Source organism: Panthera pardus, unplaced genomic scaffold, assembly GCF_024362965.1.
Source record: "Panthera pardus isolate Hobbes unplaced genomic scaffold, ASM2436296v1 HiC_scaffold_17, whole genome shotgun sequence".
Classification (NCBI taxonomy): Eukaryota; Metazoa; Chordata; class Mammalia; order Carnivora; family Felidae; genus Panthera; species Panthera pardus.
Genome location: NW_026526732.1, coordinates 89,066,471 through 89,085,931, shown reverse-complemented (window position 1 = coordinate 89,085,931; position 19,461 = coordinate 89,066,471). Strand labels below are relative to the sequence as shown.

The following is a 19,461-nucleotide window of genomic DNA, read 5'->3' as shown; positions in this document are numbered from 1 at the left end:
GGCTCCAGGCTCTGAGCTGTCAGAACAGAGCCTGACGCGGGGCTCGAACCCACGGACTGCGAGATCATGACCTGAGCCAAAGTCGGATGCTTAACCGTCTGAGCCACCCAAGCACCCCAGGACTGCTGTTCTTATGAAGGTCACATTTTAGTGGGTTTATGGATACTGTTATTAAACAAATAACAACAACAAAAATAAAACCGATATTGATATATCCTGTGCAGAGAATTAAAATCAGGCCTTAGAAAATAACTATATACATACTTTGTATGTGGTGCCTCTTGAAGAAAGTAAAAGTTTAGCTTAGATAAAGATGACAAGAATAAGTCAGCCATGCAAATATCAGAAGAGTTTCCCAGGTAAAGAAATCAATTAACGCAAAGAAAAAATGAGCCATGTGTTTTTAAGAAACTAAAAGAAGGCCAGTTTGGCTAGCATATAGTGAGTAATGGGGAGAAGGATATGAGATGATGCTGGAGATGTAGGCTGTGACCAATTGTACAGGGCTTTTCAAGAGCAAGGATAAAGAATATGAATTTCATTCTAAGAATTGGGGACACATAAAAGGACTTTAAGAAGAGGATTTACGTGATGTGTTTTACCTTTTAAAGGATCTATCTGCTATGTGGAGAATGGATTGTAAGCAGGGGAAATGATGGGAGGGGTGGAGGGGTAGACACGTAGGAGACTCTGCAATGATCCAAGTGCCAGAGGTAGTGGGGTTTGGAGGAGAGTGGTGGGATAGAGAGAGAAAGACATTGACATATTTGGAACATGCTGTGGATGGAGATATGACAGGAGTTGAAAATTGAGAGAATATGGGATTCAGGGAAAGAGAAGTATCATAGACTCTAGGGTTCAGGGATAGATCCATGTATGAATTATCTCTACAATATTCATTAGTCACACAGCCACTGCTTAAGCATTTCCTGCAATCCAAAGTCTAGTATTTTGTATGGCTACTCATTCTTTTTATGCATCCCAACTTGCTAGAAGGTCCTTCCTATGGATTTGAGTTCTTAATAAGCAACATAGTAATTTATTTATTATTCTTCTGCCACATGACAAATTTCCAAATAATCAAAGAAAAGTACCATTTCTTCTTTTATCCAAGCTAAATATTCTCAGGCTTTTTTTTTTTTTTTTATTTAATAAGAATCTATTTGTACGGCACTTATAACACTTGTAAGTCTATACTGAAGTTTGATTGTTTTAAGTTTTCCATAGCGTTCCTATTAGATCTGATTCTCTGAAGTGCCTTATCATTGGGCCCTCAAAATTTTATTTCCGAAATAAGCCTGACACTAAACTATAATTTTTGAGATCATTCACCTTCTTTTTTTTAACTTTTTTTTTAATTTTTTTTTTATTTTTGAGACAGAGAGAGACAAAGCATGAACGGGGGAGGGTCAGAGAGAGGGAGACACAGAATCTGAAACAGGCTCCAGGCTCTGAGCCATCAGCATAGAGCCCGACGCGGGGCTCGAACTCACGGACCGCGAGATCATGACCTGAGCCAAAGTCGGCCACCCAAACGACTGAGCCACCCAGGCGCCCCAAGATCATTCACCTTCTGAGAACCCTTCTTTCCACATATTTTACTTTACCAGTGTTCCTCTTTTTATTTTTTATTAATATTTTTAATGTTTATTTATTTTTGAGAGACAGAGAAAGAGAGAGAGGCAGAATGTGAGCAGGGGCAGGGGAAGGGCAAAGAGAGAGGAAGACAGAATCCAAAGCAGGCTCCAGACCCTGAGGTTTCAGCACAGAGCCGCACGTGGGGCTCGAACTCACCAGCCATGAGATGATAACCTGAGCTGAAGTTGGATGCTTAACCAACTGAGCCACCCAGGCTCCCCAGTATTCCTCCTTTTAGAATAATGACAGCCACAGCTAAGTGCTAAGTAGTCCAAAAGTTCTGAATTCCATGCTTTAAAAAACGCAACCAAAGCTTAAATTGGGATTTGTCACAACTGTTTTACCACGTTGACTCATCAAACTTCATAGTCATCAAAAAACCCGTATATCCATTTAAAATAAATTGTTAAGTCAGGTGTATCCCAGCTGGGAGCATACACTCTGATACAAACTTCTGACAAAGGAATAATATATAGAATACATAGATTTAAAGAGAGATTATAATTAACTGGAAAATAGCAGCTAAAACATTAAAAAATAAATAAAAACTGCAATGCAAAAGAGACCTCATTTTCCCTACAGAGAAGCAAAATCTTAATTGTTTCTCCCACGTAAGTCTTGGTGGGAAAATTCAGTAGAACTGGGTAATCAGAGCTAGTGTTACCTGCGAACATTGTGATGAAGGAGGAGGAAAACCCCCACATGGAAATAGGGAAGGATTTAGCATGTAAGAGATGCCATCCTTAACCTCGTTTGCCTATTCTTGGCCACTTGGCCACCAGCCCCATAGAAACCTAGTCCTATGATAATGAGTAAACAACTTTAGACCCCTTGCTAAATTATGTTAGGATTAACATATGGTGCAAAAATACAAACTCAGCAGAAGGACTATGTTTAATTGACATTACCAATATGAGCTTCCCAGAGACCAGTTTAAGAATGTCAACTCATAATCCTGGAGTTGTCATCAACATGCTCCCGAACTCTCCAGCCTTCTAACAACTCTCTTTAATATAAATTTTAAACAAGCCCTTGGCTTGTTCTGCCACATAATTTAGAACTAGAAATTTAATATCTCCCTAATATTCTTGGGATTCTTTGAGGGATGGATTATGTGTATTTCTGATATATTTTCCTATCCACTCTTATGTTTATTTTAGCTGTATTATCCACCATTGCTTTGTAGTTTGGTTCTGGGACCATTATTTCTATTCTGTCCCTTGCAAATCTCAACATGAAATTAATCTTCTTTTTCCTTCACCATCTTCTTTGAAATATCTCTAACACAGGTTAAGTAAGCTTTTAATAAAAGCTGGCTCGAGTGGAGAGGGAGTGTATTTTACCCCAGCTTAGTACATACATTAAACCTTAATATCACTGCTATTAAAACTGCTGCTGATAGTCCTTCCTTAAGGAATTTCTGATTTCTCCTCTGGTCTCTTCCACACTTATGGATAGTTCTCTTTATTCCTCTCCCAAGATTTGTTAATTTCAACTCCCCTCCTTTTTCTTTGGTCCCCAGTAAGCCTCACCTTTTGTACTTGGCAGCTTCAGTAAATTTCAAATTATTACTTTCTTGTTATGTTATTCAACTTTCCAGCTCTGGCCCTGGGGCCTATTTTTACATTACCAAACTGACCTATCAAGATATTTTGATAAGCTGAAGACAGTTTTCTGCATTATTTCTGGTCAGCTTTTAGTTTTATTTTGCTATTTATTTATTCATGAACTATTTATTTGAGCACTGTATTGTTTATTAAAGATAAATTTGAAATGCATAGCTAGGAGCAGCTCTCATAAGGGAAATGATTAGCTTATTTTCATAAATGCTAACTTTGCCAGCAAAGTATCTAGGTGATGTAGTATACATGGCCTGGAAGATGTAGATCAGCCCATGGGAGTAGTTGTTTGCCTAAAAGTGATACTTTAGTCTAGGAAAGGTTGGAACTTCTAAGGGAAAGAATATTGAGGCAGGAGCTGTGGGAAAATTCACATTAGGGAATGAAGCGTAACTAAGGTAACGAAGGAGGCAGAAAAGCAGTCAGGAGGAGGAAGAAGTTCAAATTGTCAGCTTTGAAAGCCAAGGGAGGTGAGCATTTTAAGAAAAGTTGTGGGATACGGGAGGGTGGGAGGGTGTCAAATGCTGAAGGAATCAAGATGAATGTGACAGTTTTTAAGAGGCAGCTGACTTTCAAGAGAGCAGTTTCATTCAAGGAAGGAGGTTGAAGTCAGATTGCCTGACATAGTTGGGTGAGTGGGAAGTGAGGAATTAGAGGGGACTCTTTGGAAAGGTTTCTATAAGTAGGAAAGAGAAGTGGTCAGAGAATGAAATATGTTGTGCACTTCCTCTTTAAAATCAGAGGTTCATGGGTACCTGGGTGGCTCAGTTGGTTAAGTGTCTGACTTCAACTCAGGTCCTGATCTCACGGTTCGTGAGTTCGAGCCCCCCATTGGGCTCTGTGCTGACAGCTCCAGAGCCTGCAGCCTGCTTTGGATTCTGTGTCTCCCTCTCTCTGTGTGTTCCTCCCCTGCTTGTGCTCTCTCTCTCTCTCTCTCTTTCTCAAAAATAAATAAAGATTTAAAAAATAAAATAAAATCAGGGGCTCAATTTTCCCAGAGAAAGTTCTCAGTGAATATGTAGGGGATTGAGATGGAAGCATAGTGTAGCTTGCATAGCTCCCATAATCCAAAACGAACATGGAAGAAAACCAAGAAGAGGGAATGTTGGCTCAGGAGAAAACACTCCTTCAGGACACTTAGCTAAAGTACCAGTCCTTGCATTGAAAGCAAACATGGAGTACCAAGCAAACTGAATGGAAAAGACCAATGTCTAGACATATACTGGTAAAATTTCAGAACTCTGAGGATAAAAATAAAAAACACTGGAACAGCTTCCAGAAAGAAAAGCAGATTCTCTTACCAAAAGACATCTTAGAGGCAATACCGGATCCCAGGATTCAGTGTGAAAGGTATCTTCAAAGTTTAGTGAGAAAAAAAAAAAAAAAACAAAACCTTCTTGACCTTAAATTTCTAGGCCTAGCAAAACCAAAATTCAAGTGTGAGGGCAAGATAAATCAATTTTAGATACTTCTTTGTTATAGGATATACTGGAACAAAATTAAAAACCAAATTCATATATTGAAGCCTTAACCCCTAATGTAATGGTGTTTGGAGACAGGGCCTTTGGGAGATTTTTAGGTTTAGATGAGGCCTTGAGGGTGGGGCCTTCATGATGACATTATTGCCTTTGTAAGAAGAGACACCAGAGAGCTTATTTTTTTCCCCCACAATGTGAGGTTCCTATCTATAAGCCAGGAAGGTTCCTATCTATAATCCAAGAAGAGAGCCCTGTGAGTCTAACCATGCTGGCACATTGACCTTGGAGCTCAACTTCTAGAACTGTGAAAAATGAATTTATCTTGTTTAAAAAGAAATAAGTCAAAGAAAGGAGATCTACAAACAAAATTAATGATTCAGTCTAAATTATTGAAGCACAGTGCATAAATATAGCAGTTGGGAAATAAATGACATATGAGTATCAAAGCAGAGGACAACGGACAGCACACCCAAATTCTTGTCTTTGTTTGGGAAAGAATACAGATACTGATTCACTAAAGACATTGATATATTTGGAAATATTTTTATGTACATGTGACAAAATTTATATAGAATGCTTGAATAATTGAAGTAAGGTATCTATCTAGAGGGGAAAAACATTTCTATTGATCCAAAAATATTAGGAAAGCAGAAAAATGAAAAAATAAGGTACTTGCTTAAGAGAAACTCTAATATAGACGGAATAAATAATTTTAACATTTTAATAAATTTAACAATAAATGTCAGTGGGTTTAATTTTCTATTAAAAGGAAGAGGCTCAGATGGGATTTTTTTTAATTCAACTATATATGTTATGTACAATATACACACTTAAAACCCATTAGAATGTAATAAGTGCCTATTTAATGTTTGTTGAATTACCTGAATTCATTTATTCCCAAATACCTTTGGAAACATATAATCTTAAAAAAATGCCTTTCCAGTATAGATGCTAGCTACAGCATAGATGTATATGCTTAAATAAATATTAGGCAAGCTGGGACCTCGTATACAAAGTAACCTCAGTTTAGTGCTCAGACATGGATTCAGTTAACTGTTCAACATTGCTTGACTTAAGAAAATATTTAGAAGCAACTACCACTCTGTCTTATGTAGACTCCAGTGTATGTGTATCTGTGTACAGACCCATTAATTAACCTTTGGTCAGGTCCTCTAGACCTCTTTGTCTGCTGAGAGATAATCCATATGTTCATGGGCCAACTTCTGACCTGAGAAAAAAACCATAATTTTAGAGCTTAAAAAGACCTTAGAAATCATGTTCCTAGAATCCCCTTTTGCAAGAAGAGCAAAGAGGCCAAGAAAACTTAAGGTTTGAAGCTCTGAAATAAGAGGTGCTCATGTTGGTTGCCCATTTATTGCCTACCCTCTATGTTCAGCTTTAGCCTACATTTTAGTTAAAATGGTCTTAATTGTTTTTAGGTATGTGAGCCACTGCTTTGAAAAGGCTAAACACTAGTTTTCTCTGTAGAATGCCATTTGGGCTTCAGTAGTAATAATAACTTATGGAAACAAGTTTGAATATATGTTCATTAATTTTAAAGATAATTAATATCCTAGGAAAATATTAAAAATATTTTCTATGTATCTTTTTGCCTGAGAAATAAGCTAAAATATTAAGGGAGTAGTTAAGATGGAATTATAGTTATTTTTAGAAAATATTATAAACACTATATACATGTCTTAGTAGAATCATTTTCATTATGAAAGTTAGTTTTGATGTTTCTTTCAGAAGATATGTATACGATACTGCTCTAAACTAAAAAGTTCTATAATAACTGTAGACATATATCAGTAGGTAAATTGTAAAACATGACCAGAGGCATTTATTGTGATATATATAGATTCTCAAAAAAAATTCTGCATGAACATAATAGATAAGTAAAATAGTATGAAAGACGAACGTGCTGGGGCGCTTGGGTGGCTCAGTCAGGTAGGTGTCTGACTTAAGCTCAGGTCATAATCTCACCATTCATGGGTTCAAGCCCCACACCAGGCTCTGTGCTGACAGCTCAGAGCCTGGAGCCTGCTTCGGATTCTGTGTCTCCCTCTCTCTCTGCCCCTCCCCCACTCTCTCTCTGTCTCTCTCTGTCTCTCTCTCTCTCAAAAATAAATAAAATAAACATCAAAAGAAAAAAAGACAAAAGTACTTCTCTTTTATCTCCAGGTAAACCTTTAGTAAACCTTGAGACCTTGCAACTCAGTTGAATATAAATGTGATAAGGATTTGTCAGAATTATCCGATGCCAGTGCCTTATGAAAAATATCAGGCATTTCAGAGATTACCCATTGTTCATGTGTTGAAATGTTTTGGCCAAGCAACCACTTATCTAACCTTTTAATTTCCATTTTGGTATAGAATGCACTCATTATTTTTGTGGACTATCTTTTTAAATTATTTCTTTTGGTAAATATGCATACAGTGATATTGCTTTAAGTTAAATTTTTTCTGTACTATACTGTGATAGTAAATGAGAATGAGCTTAGGCAAGTTGAAAAGTACCATATGAATATGAGCTTTAATTTAAAAACTATAGAGGAATCATTTTTTAAAAAAATCAAAATAAATACATGATAGAGCATATGTAATATAATATGTATAATATAATATATACAAAGGTTAACATCCATCAAAAGTACCACGCTAAAAAGTATCACCTTTTTAAAGCATATACTTCCTTATTAAACACTTTTCCTGTAAACTTTTGAGGCAGTGAAAATTGCTCTAGTTACCAATAATTTGAACTCAGTGGCCCAGAGATGTACTCAGCTTGCAGTAAGTTGGGACTGGTCAGGGTTCTGTGTATGGTTCTGATTCTTTATCTAGTGGGAGTACCCCCATCCACCTTCTCACCCAAGCTTACGAGCTGCCAGTGAGCTATCCCTCAAACACCCACCCCCACAACCCAATCACAAATAGTCTTAAATGAACAATCACAATAGCTTCCTAATATACTGCCCTATTTTGTTTCCCCATAGTCTGCTCTCCGTTCTTCAGTTAATCTCTCTAAAGTTCAAATCACACCATAATTCCTTGATCATTGTTTCTTAGTCCCCTTCAATGGTTTCACATTTAATAAGATAGAGATACATTCCAGGGTTCTTAGGCATAAGAGAGGTTTCTGATTCCCTCTCCACCAATCCTTTCAGGAATATCTCTTACCCCTCCTCGTCATACTTTATCTTCTGTTAATAATGACAACTTGTGGTACTAAACCCTGAATATCCCACTGCCTCAATTCCATATCCCCTGCCACACATTTCTTAAGTTCTTAGATCACTATTGGAGCCTATCATTTTCCCTTCAAAAGAATCTGGCCTCTCATCACTAGATGACTGATTCATTTTTGTCCTGCCAGGGAAGCCTGAAAGAAAAGTCTTCTGTCATTTCCAAAGCAGCAACCCCCTCCATTTGGAAATTCCTATGGAATCTACTTTGCCCACAGGGATCACTCTGCAAGTCAGAAAGTTGGACAGAAACACAACCAAGCCCTGTTCTTGTTAGGAAAATATAGGATATCCAGGGAAGATTTAGTTTACTTTTTTTTTTAGATTTTTTAAGATCTTAGGGGCTGCTTTAGCAATAGAATTGTTCAGAGCCTATAGTGTAAGAGTTTTAGTCATCTGCCAGAAATGCTAAAGCTTACAGTAAAGCATCTTACTTTGCCCTGATGCGCTAGTGTGCTAAATTAAATTCGGACATAGGTCAACAAGACACCCAGCTACTAGTTTACTCTTAGAAGTCGAATTGCATTCATCATTTATGTGCTTCTGCATTTATGTTCCTCATTACCAACAAAAAAAACACATTTTTCAAGCAAACCATTATGGCTAGTTTATAAAAAGTCAATAGTTATCTCAAAAAGAGATGAAGTCATAAAATGCAATTGGCTAATGTATAAGAAATATTAACAAATAATTCCTACATGATTACACACATTGATGATTTCTAACATGGAATGGTGTATCCAATTTACTAACCTTTTGCCGAAGGATGACAGAAGAAGAATAAAAATAATGATTTAAGGGTTTTCACCCTAAATGTTCTGGAATTATTCTAAATAAGATGTTTTATTATATACTTTTCAGATACATATTTGAGGACATCTTAAAAAATCCATCATTAAATGTAAATATTTCAAAGTTTCTACTTTGAATAAAAATCAATTAAAGTGTAACATCATTGTTAAAGAATATGTGCACTAAATATACTTGATAATTGCTTCTACAAAAGATTTTATGTTTCATAACTTAATAACTTAATTGAAAACTGAAAACTCCTGAACATTTAAAATTTCTCTATAAACGTACTACCAGTATGCCTTTTGACCAATTTTCTGTTTTGGCACAAAAGTACCCATCTCCTTAACAGAGTCATGTCCAACTATCTGATAAAATTAATTCCTGTAGGGGTATTTTGAAAAGCAAGATTCTACTTTGTTATTATAAGAAATAGTGTCTTGGTCCCTATAACCAGGTATCTAACTATGGCAATGGAACCAAGTAATAATTTGAAGGAAAGAATTTCAATTATCCTCTTAAATTTTAAGGGAAGTTTATTTTTTTTTTTTAACATTTACTTATTTTTGGGACAGAGAGAGACAGAGCATGAACGGGGGAGGGGCAGAGAGAGAGGGAGACACAGAATCGGAAACAGGCTCCAGGCTCTGAGCCATCAGCCCAGAGCCCGATGCGGGGCTCGAACTCACGGACCGCGAGATCGTGACCTGAGCTGAAGTCGGACGCTTAACCGCCTGAGCCACCCAGGCGCCCCTATCCTCTTAAATTTTAAAGATGTATTTCTCTGATTTCTAATATTTCTTAATATGTCTTAATTTACTTTATTTTAAATACATCTTAATATTAATTATTAATTTTCTCAAAAATTATTTTAAATAGTTCCTGATATTTGTTTTTTTATCCAACTCTTATTCTTAAGTTCTTTGGAAGTTGTCTTCTATCCACATTGCTATTCCATGTTTGATTCTGGGGGAAAATAAATTTAGTAAAATTATAATAGTATTTTTAACCGGTGACATTCAGAATGTCAACTAATGATGTCTAATTTTAAAATTCCTTGTTTCTAACAGTTCATCCCAGTTCTAGAAACGTCTTTGATACTGTAGACTTTTCCCCAACATTTCTATCTTTCATAAAGCACCTGACTGTATAGGCACTCAAATGGTTGAGTGAGAAAATACAATATTTAAGTCTGATCAAAAGTTAAAAAAACATTTTTTTAAAAACCTCAGAAAACAGAATGATATCCTAATGACTGATAATCTGAGCTGCTCTTCACTATCTGAATACCTCCCAGCTATAATATGCATAAAGAATGTGCATGCAAAATAGTTGTACCGACTCTATTTCCAGTAAGTATGGAAATGAATGAACACATTTAATAATATGTTTCTGAAAACATATGAACTAAGAATGCATTAAATAGAATTATCTTATTTCACAAAATGTCTGTTGCTTCGTAACAGAATTTGTCTATACCACCATAATCCAGTCAGATGATAGAATCTTTATTCTGCCAACAAGTTATACATTTAATATCCTTACTTGTTATGATGACAAATGAAATGTCACTTCAAATGTCCAGTTGCATGGCTTAACAGATGTATTTTCTCTTTTGAAACATGTTAGCAAGTCATTCTAGTTAAGAGTGATATATTATTGGGGTGCCTGGGTGGCTCAGTCGGTTGGGCGTCCGACTTCGGCTCAGGTCACGATCTCGCAGTCCGTGAGTTCGAGCCCCGCGTTGGGCTGTGGGCTGATGGCTCAGAGCCTGGAGCCTGCTTCTGATTCTGTGTCTCCCTCTCTCTCTGCCCCTCCCCCATTCATGCTCTGTCTCTCTCTGTCTCAAAAATAAATAAAACGTTAAAAAAAATTAAATAAAAAAAAAGAGTGATATATTATTTAGGAAGTTAATCTAATAAGTGGGTTTTGAGTGGAGCTTACTATTTTGATTAAAATAAATAATTTTACATATTTGAAAGGTTCGAGCCATGTTTAGTGGATTTCCTTGGGCTATGAGCTTCAGAATATTAGAGACTTGCCTTTGTAACTTTAGTGCCTAACATGTAAGTAATTAAAAAATGGTTATTAATAAAAATTAACCATTGTTTTTAAGGCATTAAGTTTTGTTTTAAGTCAGTGAGATTTAAGTTTCTTTTTAAAACAGTAACATTGCAATTATTTAAATAAGAACCTGAATGTATTTATGGATAATATTCCTTGCTGACAAAAGAAATACTGAACTTCATGATCATACATAACTAATTTGCAAGTACTTCATGAAGAATTTTACTTTTTTTCCCATCGGACTGTTCACCAAGCAGGTTAAATAAAGGATTCCAGACATCTAGAAACTTGCATTTTAAAGACACAACTCTTGGGGTGCCTGGGTGGCTCAGTCGGTTAAACGCCGACTTCAGCTCAGGTCACGATCTCGCGGTCCGTGAGTTCAAGCCCCGCTTCGGGCTCTGGGCTGATGGCTCAGAGCCTGGAGCCTGCTTCGGATTCTGTGTCTCCCCTCTCTCTCTGCCCCTCCCCCATTCATGCTCTGTCTCTCTCTGTCTCAAAAATAAATAAACGTTAAAAAAAATTAAAAAAAAAATAAAGACACAACTCTTCATATGAAATGTATTTATAAGATAAATAATGAACTCCAGCTATGTGTAAATCAGGAGGTGATTTTAAAACTCATAAGTCATTTTTCCTTCTCACAGGTTTATAATCTAGTAGGAAGAATTCAATATGAAAATTAAGATGAAAGTCCATTATTGATACAAAATAAAATAGAAGTTTAAAAGACAGAGGCCACTTATTAGTTGATTAAGAAATAGTTCATGGAGGTAGCTTTGAAGTTGGTCTTGGTGAAGGGTTTTACCTCAGGCATGGACAGAAGAACAGATATTTCATATGGAGGAAGATGATAGAAATGATGCAGTGGTTTGACGATTTCCATGACAAAAAAAATGGTGCAGTTTGATCATAGAATGTAAGTAAGAGATAACTTTGAGAGTTTGTTGAGAAGCAGCGATGGCCTGGGCTAGGGTGGTTTCTGTAGAAATTCTAAGAAAAGTTACCTAGCAAGTGAAGTTACTATTTATATTGCAAAATAGATTGCAGTGATAACTTATCAGCTAATCTAACTCTCTGCTTGCCTGCACACTGACAAACACATGATAAAATAGCAAATGGTGTGTGTTTTCACTTCTTGATGACTTCAACTTCACATTGTTATAATCCTTGATTTCCAGGAAAAAAAACTTCACAACTGACAATTGACTATCAAGAGGCAGTTTTCAAATCTATTTGCTTCTTCATGATCTACTTATATATTTCTGGATGGGAAAAGAGAAGACATAAAACTATTCTTAACGAATTTTCAAAACTGTTCTTTCATGTAGCTTTGAGTATATCTTACTTTCAGACACTCCTGCTTTTTATCAAGAAGCACATTGAAAGATTGTATGAGAAAATGTGCCTAAATATGAAAGTCATCTCCAGTCATTTGAGTTTTATACATGCATACAGTTATTTACCTACCACTTCATTGATACCATCAATATAAAGATATAGGAAATAACCCTGTATTTCATAAACCATATACCATATATACATACACAATATTATGCTGTACATTACTTCATTTGATTTCATAACTTGCTTTCCATCGCTTATACAAAGCAAATCATCTTTTTATTTGGTTATGCTATTTTCCTTGTGTAACTAATGTAGTATGTTATCTTTGCCAACTCAGAATCATATGAGTATAAATCAATAACCCATGAAGAACTTTTATTATTCAGAGAGCCTAATATGATAAAGGTTTACCTCAACCCACATTCACCACATAAGAAAATAATAGCAAAATTAATAGCCTAATTTTTTTCTAAGTGTGAATGATCCAACTGGCCTTTATTTTCACTAGAAGTGAAGAAGGTAAAATCATCACAAAAGAGAACACGAATGTTTTGAAAATATCCCTTTGTGAGATATGGATGGACCCATAACATTTGTTGTTAAATCTTACCATTGACAACAACCCTAAAATAAAGATTTCTTTGGCACATAAACATTGGCAAAAGAAATTCACTTGGTTAGATAATAGTTTAAGTGATTCACATACGAATTCAGATTCTTTTAGGTCTGAAACAAGAGGTCTAGAACATTCAAAAAATACCACCATAGTGTTGTTTTTCCACCTGAGAAAAAGAAATAAATTGTGAGTATGTCTTCTATCTTATAGGGAATTTAGTTATATCAAGCCCTCATATTAGTTTCCACTTTTTAGAAGTTATTTTTCAGATAAATTATATTGACAGAAATAATAAAAAATTTCAATTGAAACTTTTAGGTACAGAAAAATATATAGTCACGTTCATAGATGATTGAATAATTTCTTTTCAAATACTGTGGTCCATTATTAAGTATCCCAATGTTAAGTATCAGCACTAATGCTCACACAACAGTAATTATTGATGATGAGTAGAATTGAGCAAGAGTGACGACAGTGAAGAATACTGAAATTTAATTTGTGTTATACTCATGTTTGAGATATTTAATTCACATTCCAGCTAATAATATGAGATAGTTCACATAAATGCAAACACCTCTTTTTAAAGATGAGTACTTGTGTTCAAAGTCCAGAAAGAATTAAAAATTTAATATGACACTTTAAAAATTATTTCAGCAGTGTCCACCAACATAATTAAGAACTGCAGATTTCAAGATTATAGTCCCTGTAACACATAAACTATTTTTTTCTCAGAAAATAGAGTGTAGGCTCTTCTCATGCTGCCACTGAGTTGAAGAATTTCTTCTACTAGAACAGGTAATAAAGTTACTTACTAACAGAAGTTGTTTAAAAAAAAAAAAGAAGTTGTAGTTATGAAAAATTTCTTTTCTATCCTTTGCCCAGTGCCAAAACTACCTCAGCGTGACAATTAGAGCCTGCAGCTTATTTATGCATACATAAACTCTGACTTAAATGTTCTAAGTATAGACACACACACACACACACACACACACACACACAGAGAAGGTAAAATATACTGTTAATAAAAATTACTACTGAATTTCCTTTGCTGTTTCAGACTCAGAAAATTTTCAATTACATATAATACTTTAAAATACTGGGTAGTACGTAAGAGTCCAGATACAAACTTTCTAAGTAGTCAGTTTCCCAAATCATTAGATGACATGTGATTAGATATGTCTTATTAGCATAATGAAACATAGCTGAGGCAACACATCCTGCATAAATGAATGCAATGAAAGGATGTTGGCAGCAATGGAAAATAATGATGGATTTTACAAGATTAAGCCAACTGACATTTTATGAAAATTTCCATTTCCTGCCTTGGATTTTATCTAAACTGACAAAAACAAACACACATTTAGATTTCTCAGATTTCTCATGGGATGTACTCTTGGGTAGAATATCGGGAAAGAATTTCTGACAAATTAATCTGTCAAGTGCCATACTTTAATAATTATGTGGGGATTTGCCGGGATGGACAAAAACATGTGCTAGTCTTTTCTCTTCCCATAAAATTTAAAAAGTTAATAGAATTAGTGCTTACACAATACAGTGTTCAATTATACAAAGTGAGTTGTAATATTTTAGCAGAAGATTAAAGATTGATAGGAGAAGGTAAAATTAAACATTCCCAAATTTTGACATTGGTTCTGGCACTATCATTAGAACATATTTTACTCAATCATCTTTGTCATGTATTAAAGTTCTGGTCTTAAGGGCCCAACAATTGTCTTAATGTAACAGAAACACCATGATTGCCTGCCCCTCACCCTTCAGGAATCCCCTTCCCCTACACATTTCTCTAAGCCAGAATCAACAACTCTTCCATAAATTAGGCATTTGTTTCATTAAAATTATTTTACAATAACTGTACTAGAAGCATGGAACTCTTGCAGAATTCCAAGCATATAAATTTTTCAAAAATATATTATGGAGTCTATCTTTTGTTCAACTTATTTTTTCTTTCCCCATTGTCACTGACTTAGGGCCAGATTTTTTTTTTTTTTTTTTTTTTTTTTTTTTTTTTTTGCTTCTCCTAGGAGGTACAACATTAAAGGATTAAATCACAGAAACCTGGAGTTATCCATTTCTTTTAAACATAACTTTTAAAAGAAAAAACACTGTCTTACATGTGGTTAGAAAAGGGATGAACAACTATTTGGGGCAGGGCAGGAGAGAATGAGAATTACTTCAACCACCACGTATCCATGAGCTTTTAAGGACACCAAGGCCAACCTCATCTTTGGAAAAACACTATATTAAGTGAATGCTTACCTTAGGAAAGCTAGGTTAAGGATTATTTATTCCTCAAGAAAAGTGCTGAAAAACTTGTGGGGTGATTACTATTCAGCAAAGCAGCAGCTGTTATACAGTCAGGATTCTGTCTCTGAAAAACAACAGTTAACACTGTGGTTGTATTTTTTTCCGATGTATTGCTTGAAAACATGATCAGAAAAGAGTACACTATTTGTTAATTAAGCTGACTTAAAACCTGATGTGTCATTCTATTGACTGTTATTATTGTTTCTTGAAAACTTGTTCTTGTTTATAGATTTTTTTTTACTTGAGTTTAGAAATATTCCAAGTAGATCAGCCTAGCAAATTTAGAATTGTAAATTTAATCAGTAACTTCTAGGTATGTGTAGGAACATATTGCATGAGACAGTAATGTAATTTGTGAGAAATGTCTACACACAAGCTTTCATATACCTTTATTCTGTCTTTAGAATTTGGAATGATGGGAGATCATACAATTAAAAGTCAGCGACCTCGATCTGTTCATGAAAAAAGGGTCCCTCAGGAACAAGCTGATGCTGCTAAATTTATGGCACAAACTGGTAATACGTTAGTTACATTTTTCTATTTATTGTTGTTAATTTAATGAAACCACTGCATGTTTTCATAATCTTTTGCTGCACATTTGTCAGTTTTTGGAGCTGATATTTTTTTGAGCCATTTTTTTTTGTCACCAGTTAAAGTCCATAAATGAAGTAGCTGTGAGTTGAAAAGTGCACAAAAATATGTGTAAGATTTATTTTGCTTTTAGTTTGGGACATTTAGGATTTACATGTTATTATTTACCTATGTTAATTAACTACTTAAATGTACCATTAAACTTTTAAAGAACTCAACAAAGTTATTTCATCAATAATTGATTGTTATAGGACTTTTCAGAATTAGAATTTAAATAGGAGTTTAAATGATGAAATTTAATTTAACAATAAGATGTTGGATTTTTAAATGCCATACTTCATATAAATATTAATTATTAAAATGTATGGAAATTAGAAAATTTTTTTCAGATTTTTTTTATTTGAAAAGAAGGTTTTGTTATAGAAGCTAAATAATAAAAAGTTGACAATCTTTATTAGTAAGCCATAATATACTCCAAATAATTAAATATCAACAAAGATCACTTTCTGGTTTGTAAAATTTTTAATTCTAAACTCATTAGATTTTTTGCAAATACCTCCCTAAAAAAAAGAAAAACATATATATATACACAAGTAAATGCATTCATATGTTGGTTCATCATAATAAATGGGCTATAATTCCTTCTGTTTACATTGCATGTAGTACATTCTTAGATGAAAATGTATTTAAAATGTGTTATAAACATTTTCAGCTGTCACTTTTATTTCAGGAAATTGCAAACTAACAATCTTATCTATGTCTTTATATAAAGTTTTATTCATTCCAATCTGGATCATCTGTTTTACCATTAATACAGAAGTTTCAAGTACTCGATCAGCTTTTTGACATGGTATTGATTTTGATGAAATTCTCCTGAAGAATGAATATTTCCTTTAGTTTATATTTTCTTAAGATATTTATTCTGAACACTAGATTTGAATCTACAACTTAAAAATGCAAATATTCTAAATGGATTGTGCTCTTTGGTAATTGGTGAGTAATTGGAGAGTTTAACACCTTATTACAAGTAGGTCAAAGAATTCTTCAGAACAAGAAGAGTGTTTACAATAAATTCTACATTAAGGACATATTTTTAGCTTTTTAAATATACACGTTGAGCTAGATCCTGAAATGAACAAAACTTGCTTATCTGGATTGCTTTTGGTGCAGCTTCTTATTTAACAAAAGGTGACATATGTTTACTATTTGCTTGTACAGGTCCGAAAGTGCATTGCCAGGGTCAGGTAAATTTTCAAATTATTAAATGTATTTTTCTCCCTTACATGGAGCAAAATAGTCTCAGTCACTGACCAGAGATTAGGGAATATTTGACTTTACATAGAGGCATAGAACATGATCTAACTACTCAGCCTCCTTCAGATGCCATCTCACCCGGGGCATTGCTGCAAAATTAAAGACTTTCTCCTTTTCTGCAAAAGAGGCCGCAGTCATTGGCTTCCTGAAATTACTTAAAAGTGGGGTCATTTGGAAGTGAAATGGAGAGCCATAGTTTTAAATTTCCTGTAATGTAGTAAAATTTGCTAATGCATAAATACTATGCAGTTTGGCCAGGGCATTTTATATAAATTCAGTTTTTGGATTTGCCTATGACATCAACCAAGAAAATTCAGTTTTCGACCAAAACCTTTTTTACAAATTCAAATCACAAGGAACATTATGTTTACTTAGTCAGAAATTACTAAATTCTGTTTTCATTTACTGGTTCTTTTACAAGCATTGTTTTGTATCTAAAACATATTAACACATGATTTGGTAAAGTAGATGAAACACTTATTAAATAGATCCACAAGGAGCATTAAAACCATTTCCTTATATTGTTAACGATGATTCAGAAAAGGCAATGAACTCCAAAATTAAAGTTCTGAAAATATTGATTGTTCTTAAATATTTATTGTTTTATTTTAAACCAGAAATAGTATAGGTAAATATAAATACACATATAATACTTATTTTAAATTGAAATTACTACAATACTGATAGAAGACTGGAAAACTGCATTATTTTAAATGGTTTTTAAAATATGTAATTTGATATGAAGCAATTATAAAGTTAAGAGAGGAGCTGTTTATTTTCCTGAGATATTTTCTAAGTTATACTTCCTTTAGGTGTTAAGGTAGTTAGTCTGAATAAATACAAGTGTCACACAATCAAATCTCACAAAAATTAAGTTTTTTCTATAAAACTTTTCTATTTGTCTTTCAAACCAGGAGATTTGTGTTACATATAAACAATCATAGACATTTGCTAACATTAATGTGAGAATGAAGAAAAATGCAATAGAGGTAAAACTGAATGATGAAAGACAATATAATATGTATTTTATATTAGTCATGAGAGAAAACAAAGCAAAACCTATAAGCCTTTAGAATTAAGAATTCTTTCTCAAAATGAATAACCTGGCTTCTTCAACCAGTATGATCAGTATACCCTGTATCTGAAAAGCTTGCTCTCTATAAAGTGATAACATGAATGGAAATCGTTTTTAAAGGGGTAACGTTTGGGAAAATAGCATTACTGATCAAGATAACTTGATCATTTTGGTCAGTCCAATAATTGAGATAGACTAGTTTAAATATAAATGAACAATGCTCAAATAGCCTAGGACACAATTTATGTGTATCGCAATATATATTTCATTTCAAGGGAAATGAAATGAAGTGATAAGATACAGATATTTAATACAGACATCTAAATTAAATTCCAATAAGATAGCTTATGACAATTTAATTTTACTTACTGATGCTTTTTAACAGCATAGTCATCCAATGATCTTATAAACATGTTTATAAAAGTGGTCCTGTATTCCAGTGGCGGAGATAACGTATATTAGAAATATATATTATAGCATGTTATTTAAAAGAGAAGTATAACATTAAAAATGTTTCTAGTATGATTTTAACATACTAGAAAATTTTGTATTAATATTTTGTTTATAATTTGAAATGCACTCTTATACATTATCTCATTTAAACCTCACAAATACATTTTGAGGTAGATGTACTACTCATTTTATTGAGAGGTTCAGAGAAATAAAGTGACTTTCTCAAGGTCACAGAGCTAATATTCAATAGCTTTCCATCAAACAGACCTTCTGACTTTAATTACAGTGCTTTCCCAGTCCCCTTTTATATTTTGTGTCAGGATAAAGAGCCTTAATAGTGCCTTAGATACTGAAGCGTTCTACATGGTGTTTAATGTGCCTTCTCTGCTACAAGGAACCAGATTAGTTTGTGCTATCTCCAAAGATACACATATTAAAAATAGTATACTTTGTATTATACTTTACTATTTTAATGTCATTGAGTTTAAAAGTGTATATATACGCATACCTTTCTTTTAAGTATATGAGCTATTTCTTACAGGGATCCAATATGCCTCATTAGAACAGGCTTCACACTTTCTGTAGTAAAGAAGTGGCAGCATGGAAATCATATCTATTTAGTGGAAATGTCACTTGAAACTATACCATTTGAGATATAATGAGGTCATTTTGGTAGGTAGGCTGGTAATTCAGTGGCAAAATTTGATTCATAATTTGAAAGCCAATATAGACTTTATTCATTTATTTATTTTGTTTTTGATCAACAAAATGAATCATCGTTTGAGTGAGTGAAGAAGGCCAGTTCTTAGCACTGATTATCAATTTCTTATGATCTACACATCACTGCTTAGCCTGTTCAACATCATTATAGTATACATTCAGAAGGAACCTCGATTTTTAA

The 19,461-nt window shown here is 34.0% G+C and overlaps 1 protein-coding gene across 5 annotated transcripts in view; it reads left to right on the top strand.

Annotated features, from left to right (window-relative positions):
* ADGRB3 (adhesion G protein-coupled receptor B3) overlaps positions 1-19,461 on the top strand; it is a 721,030-nt gene that overhangs the window by 278,709 nt on the left and 422,860 nt on the right. For 4 of the 5 annotated variants that reach the window (XM_019417654.2, XM_019417653.2, XM_019417650.2 and 1 more), the window contains one exon: positions 15,532-15,642. The exons of the other annotated variant lie outside the window; for it this stretch is intronic. In XM_019417654.2, the coding sequence (XP_019273199.1) occupies positions 15,532-15,642 (111 nt within the window). The remainder of the gene's footprint in view (positions 1-15,531; positions 15,643-19,461) is intronic. 5 annotated transcript variants of the gene reach the window in all.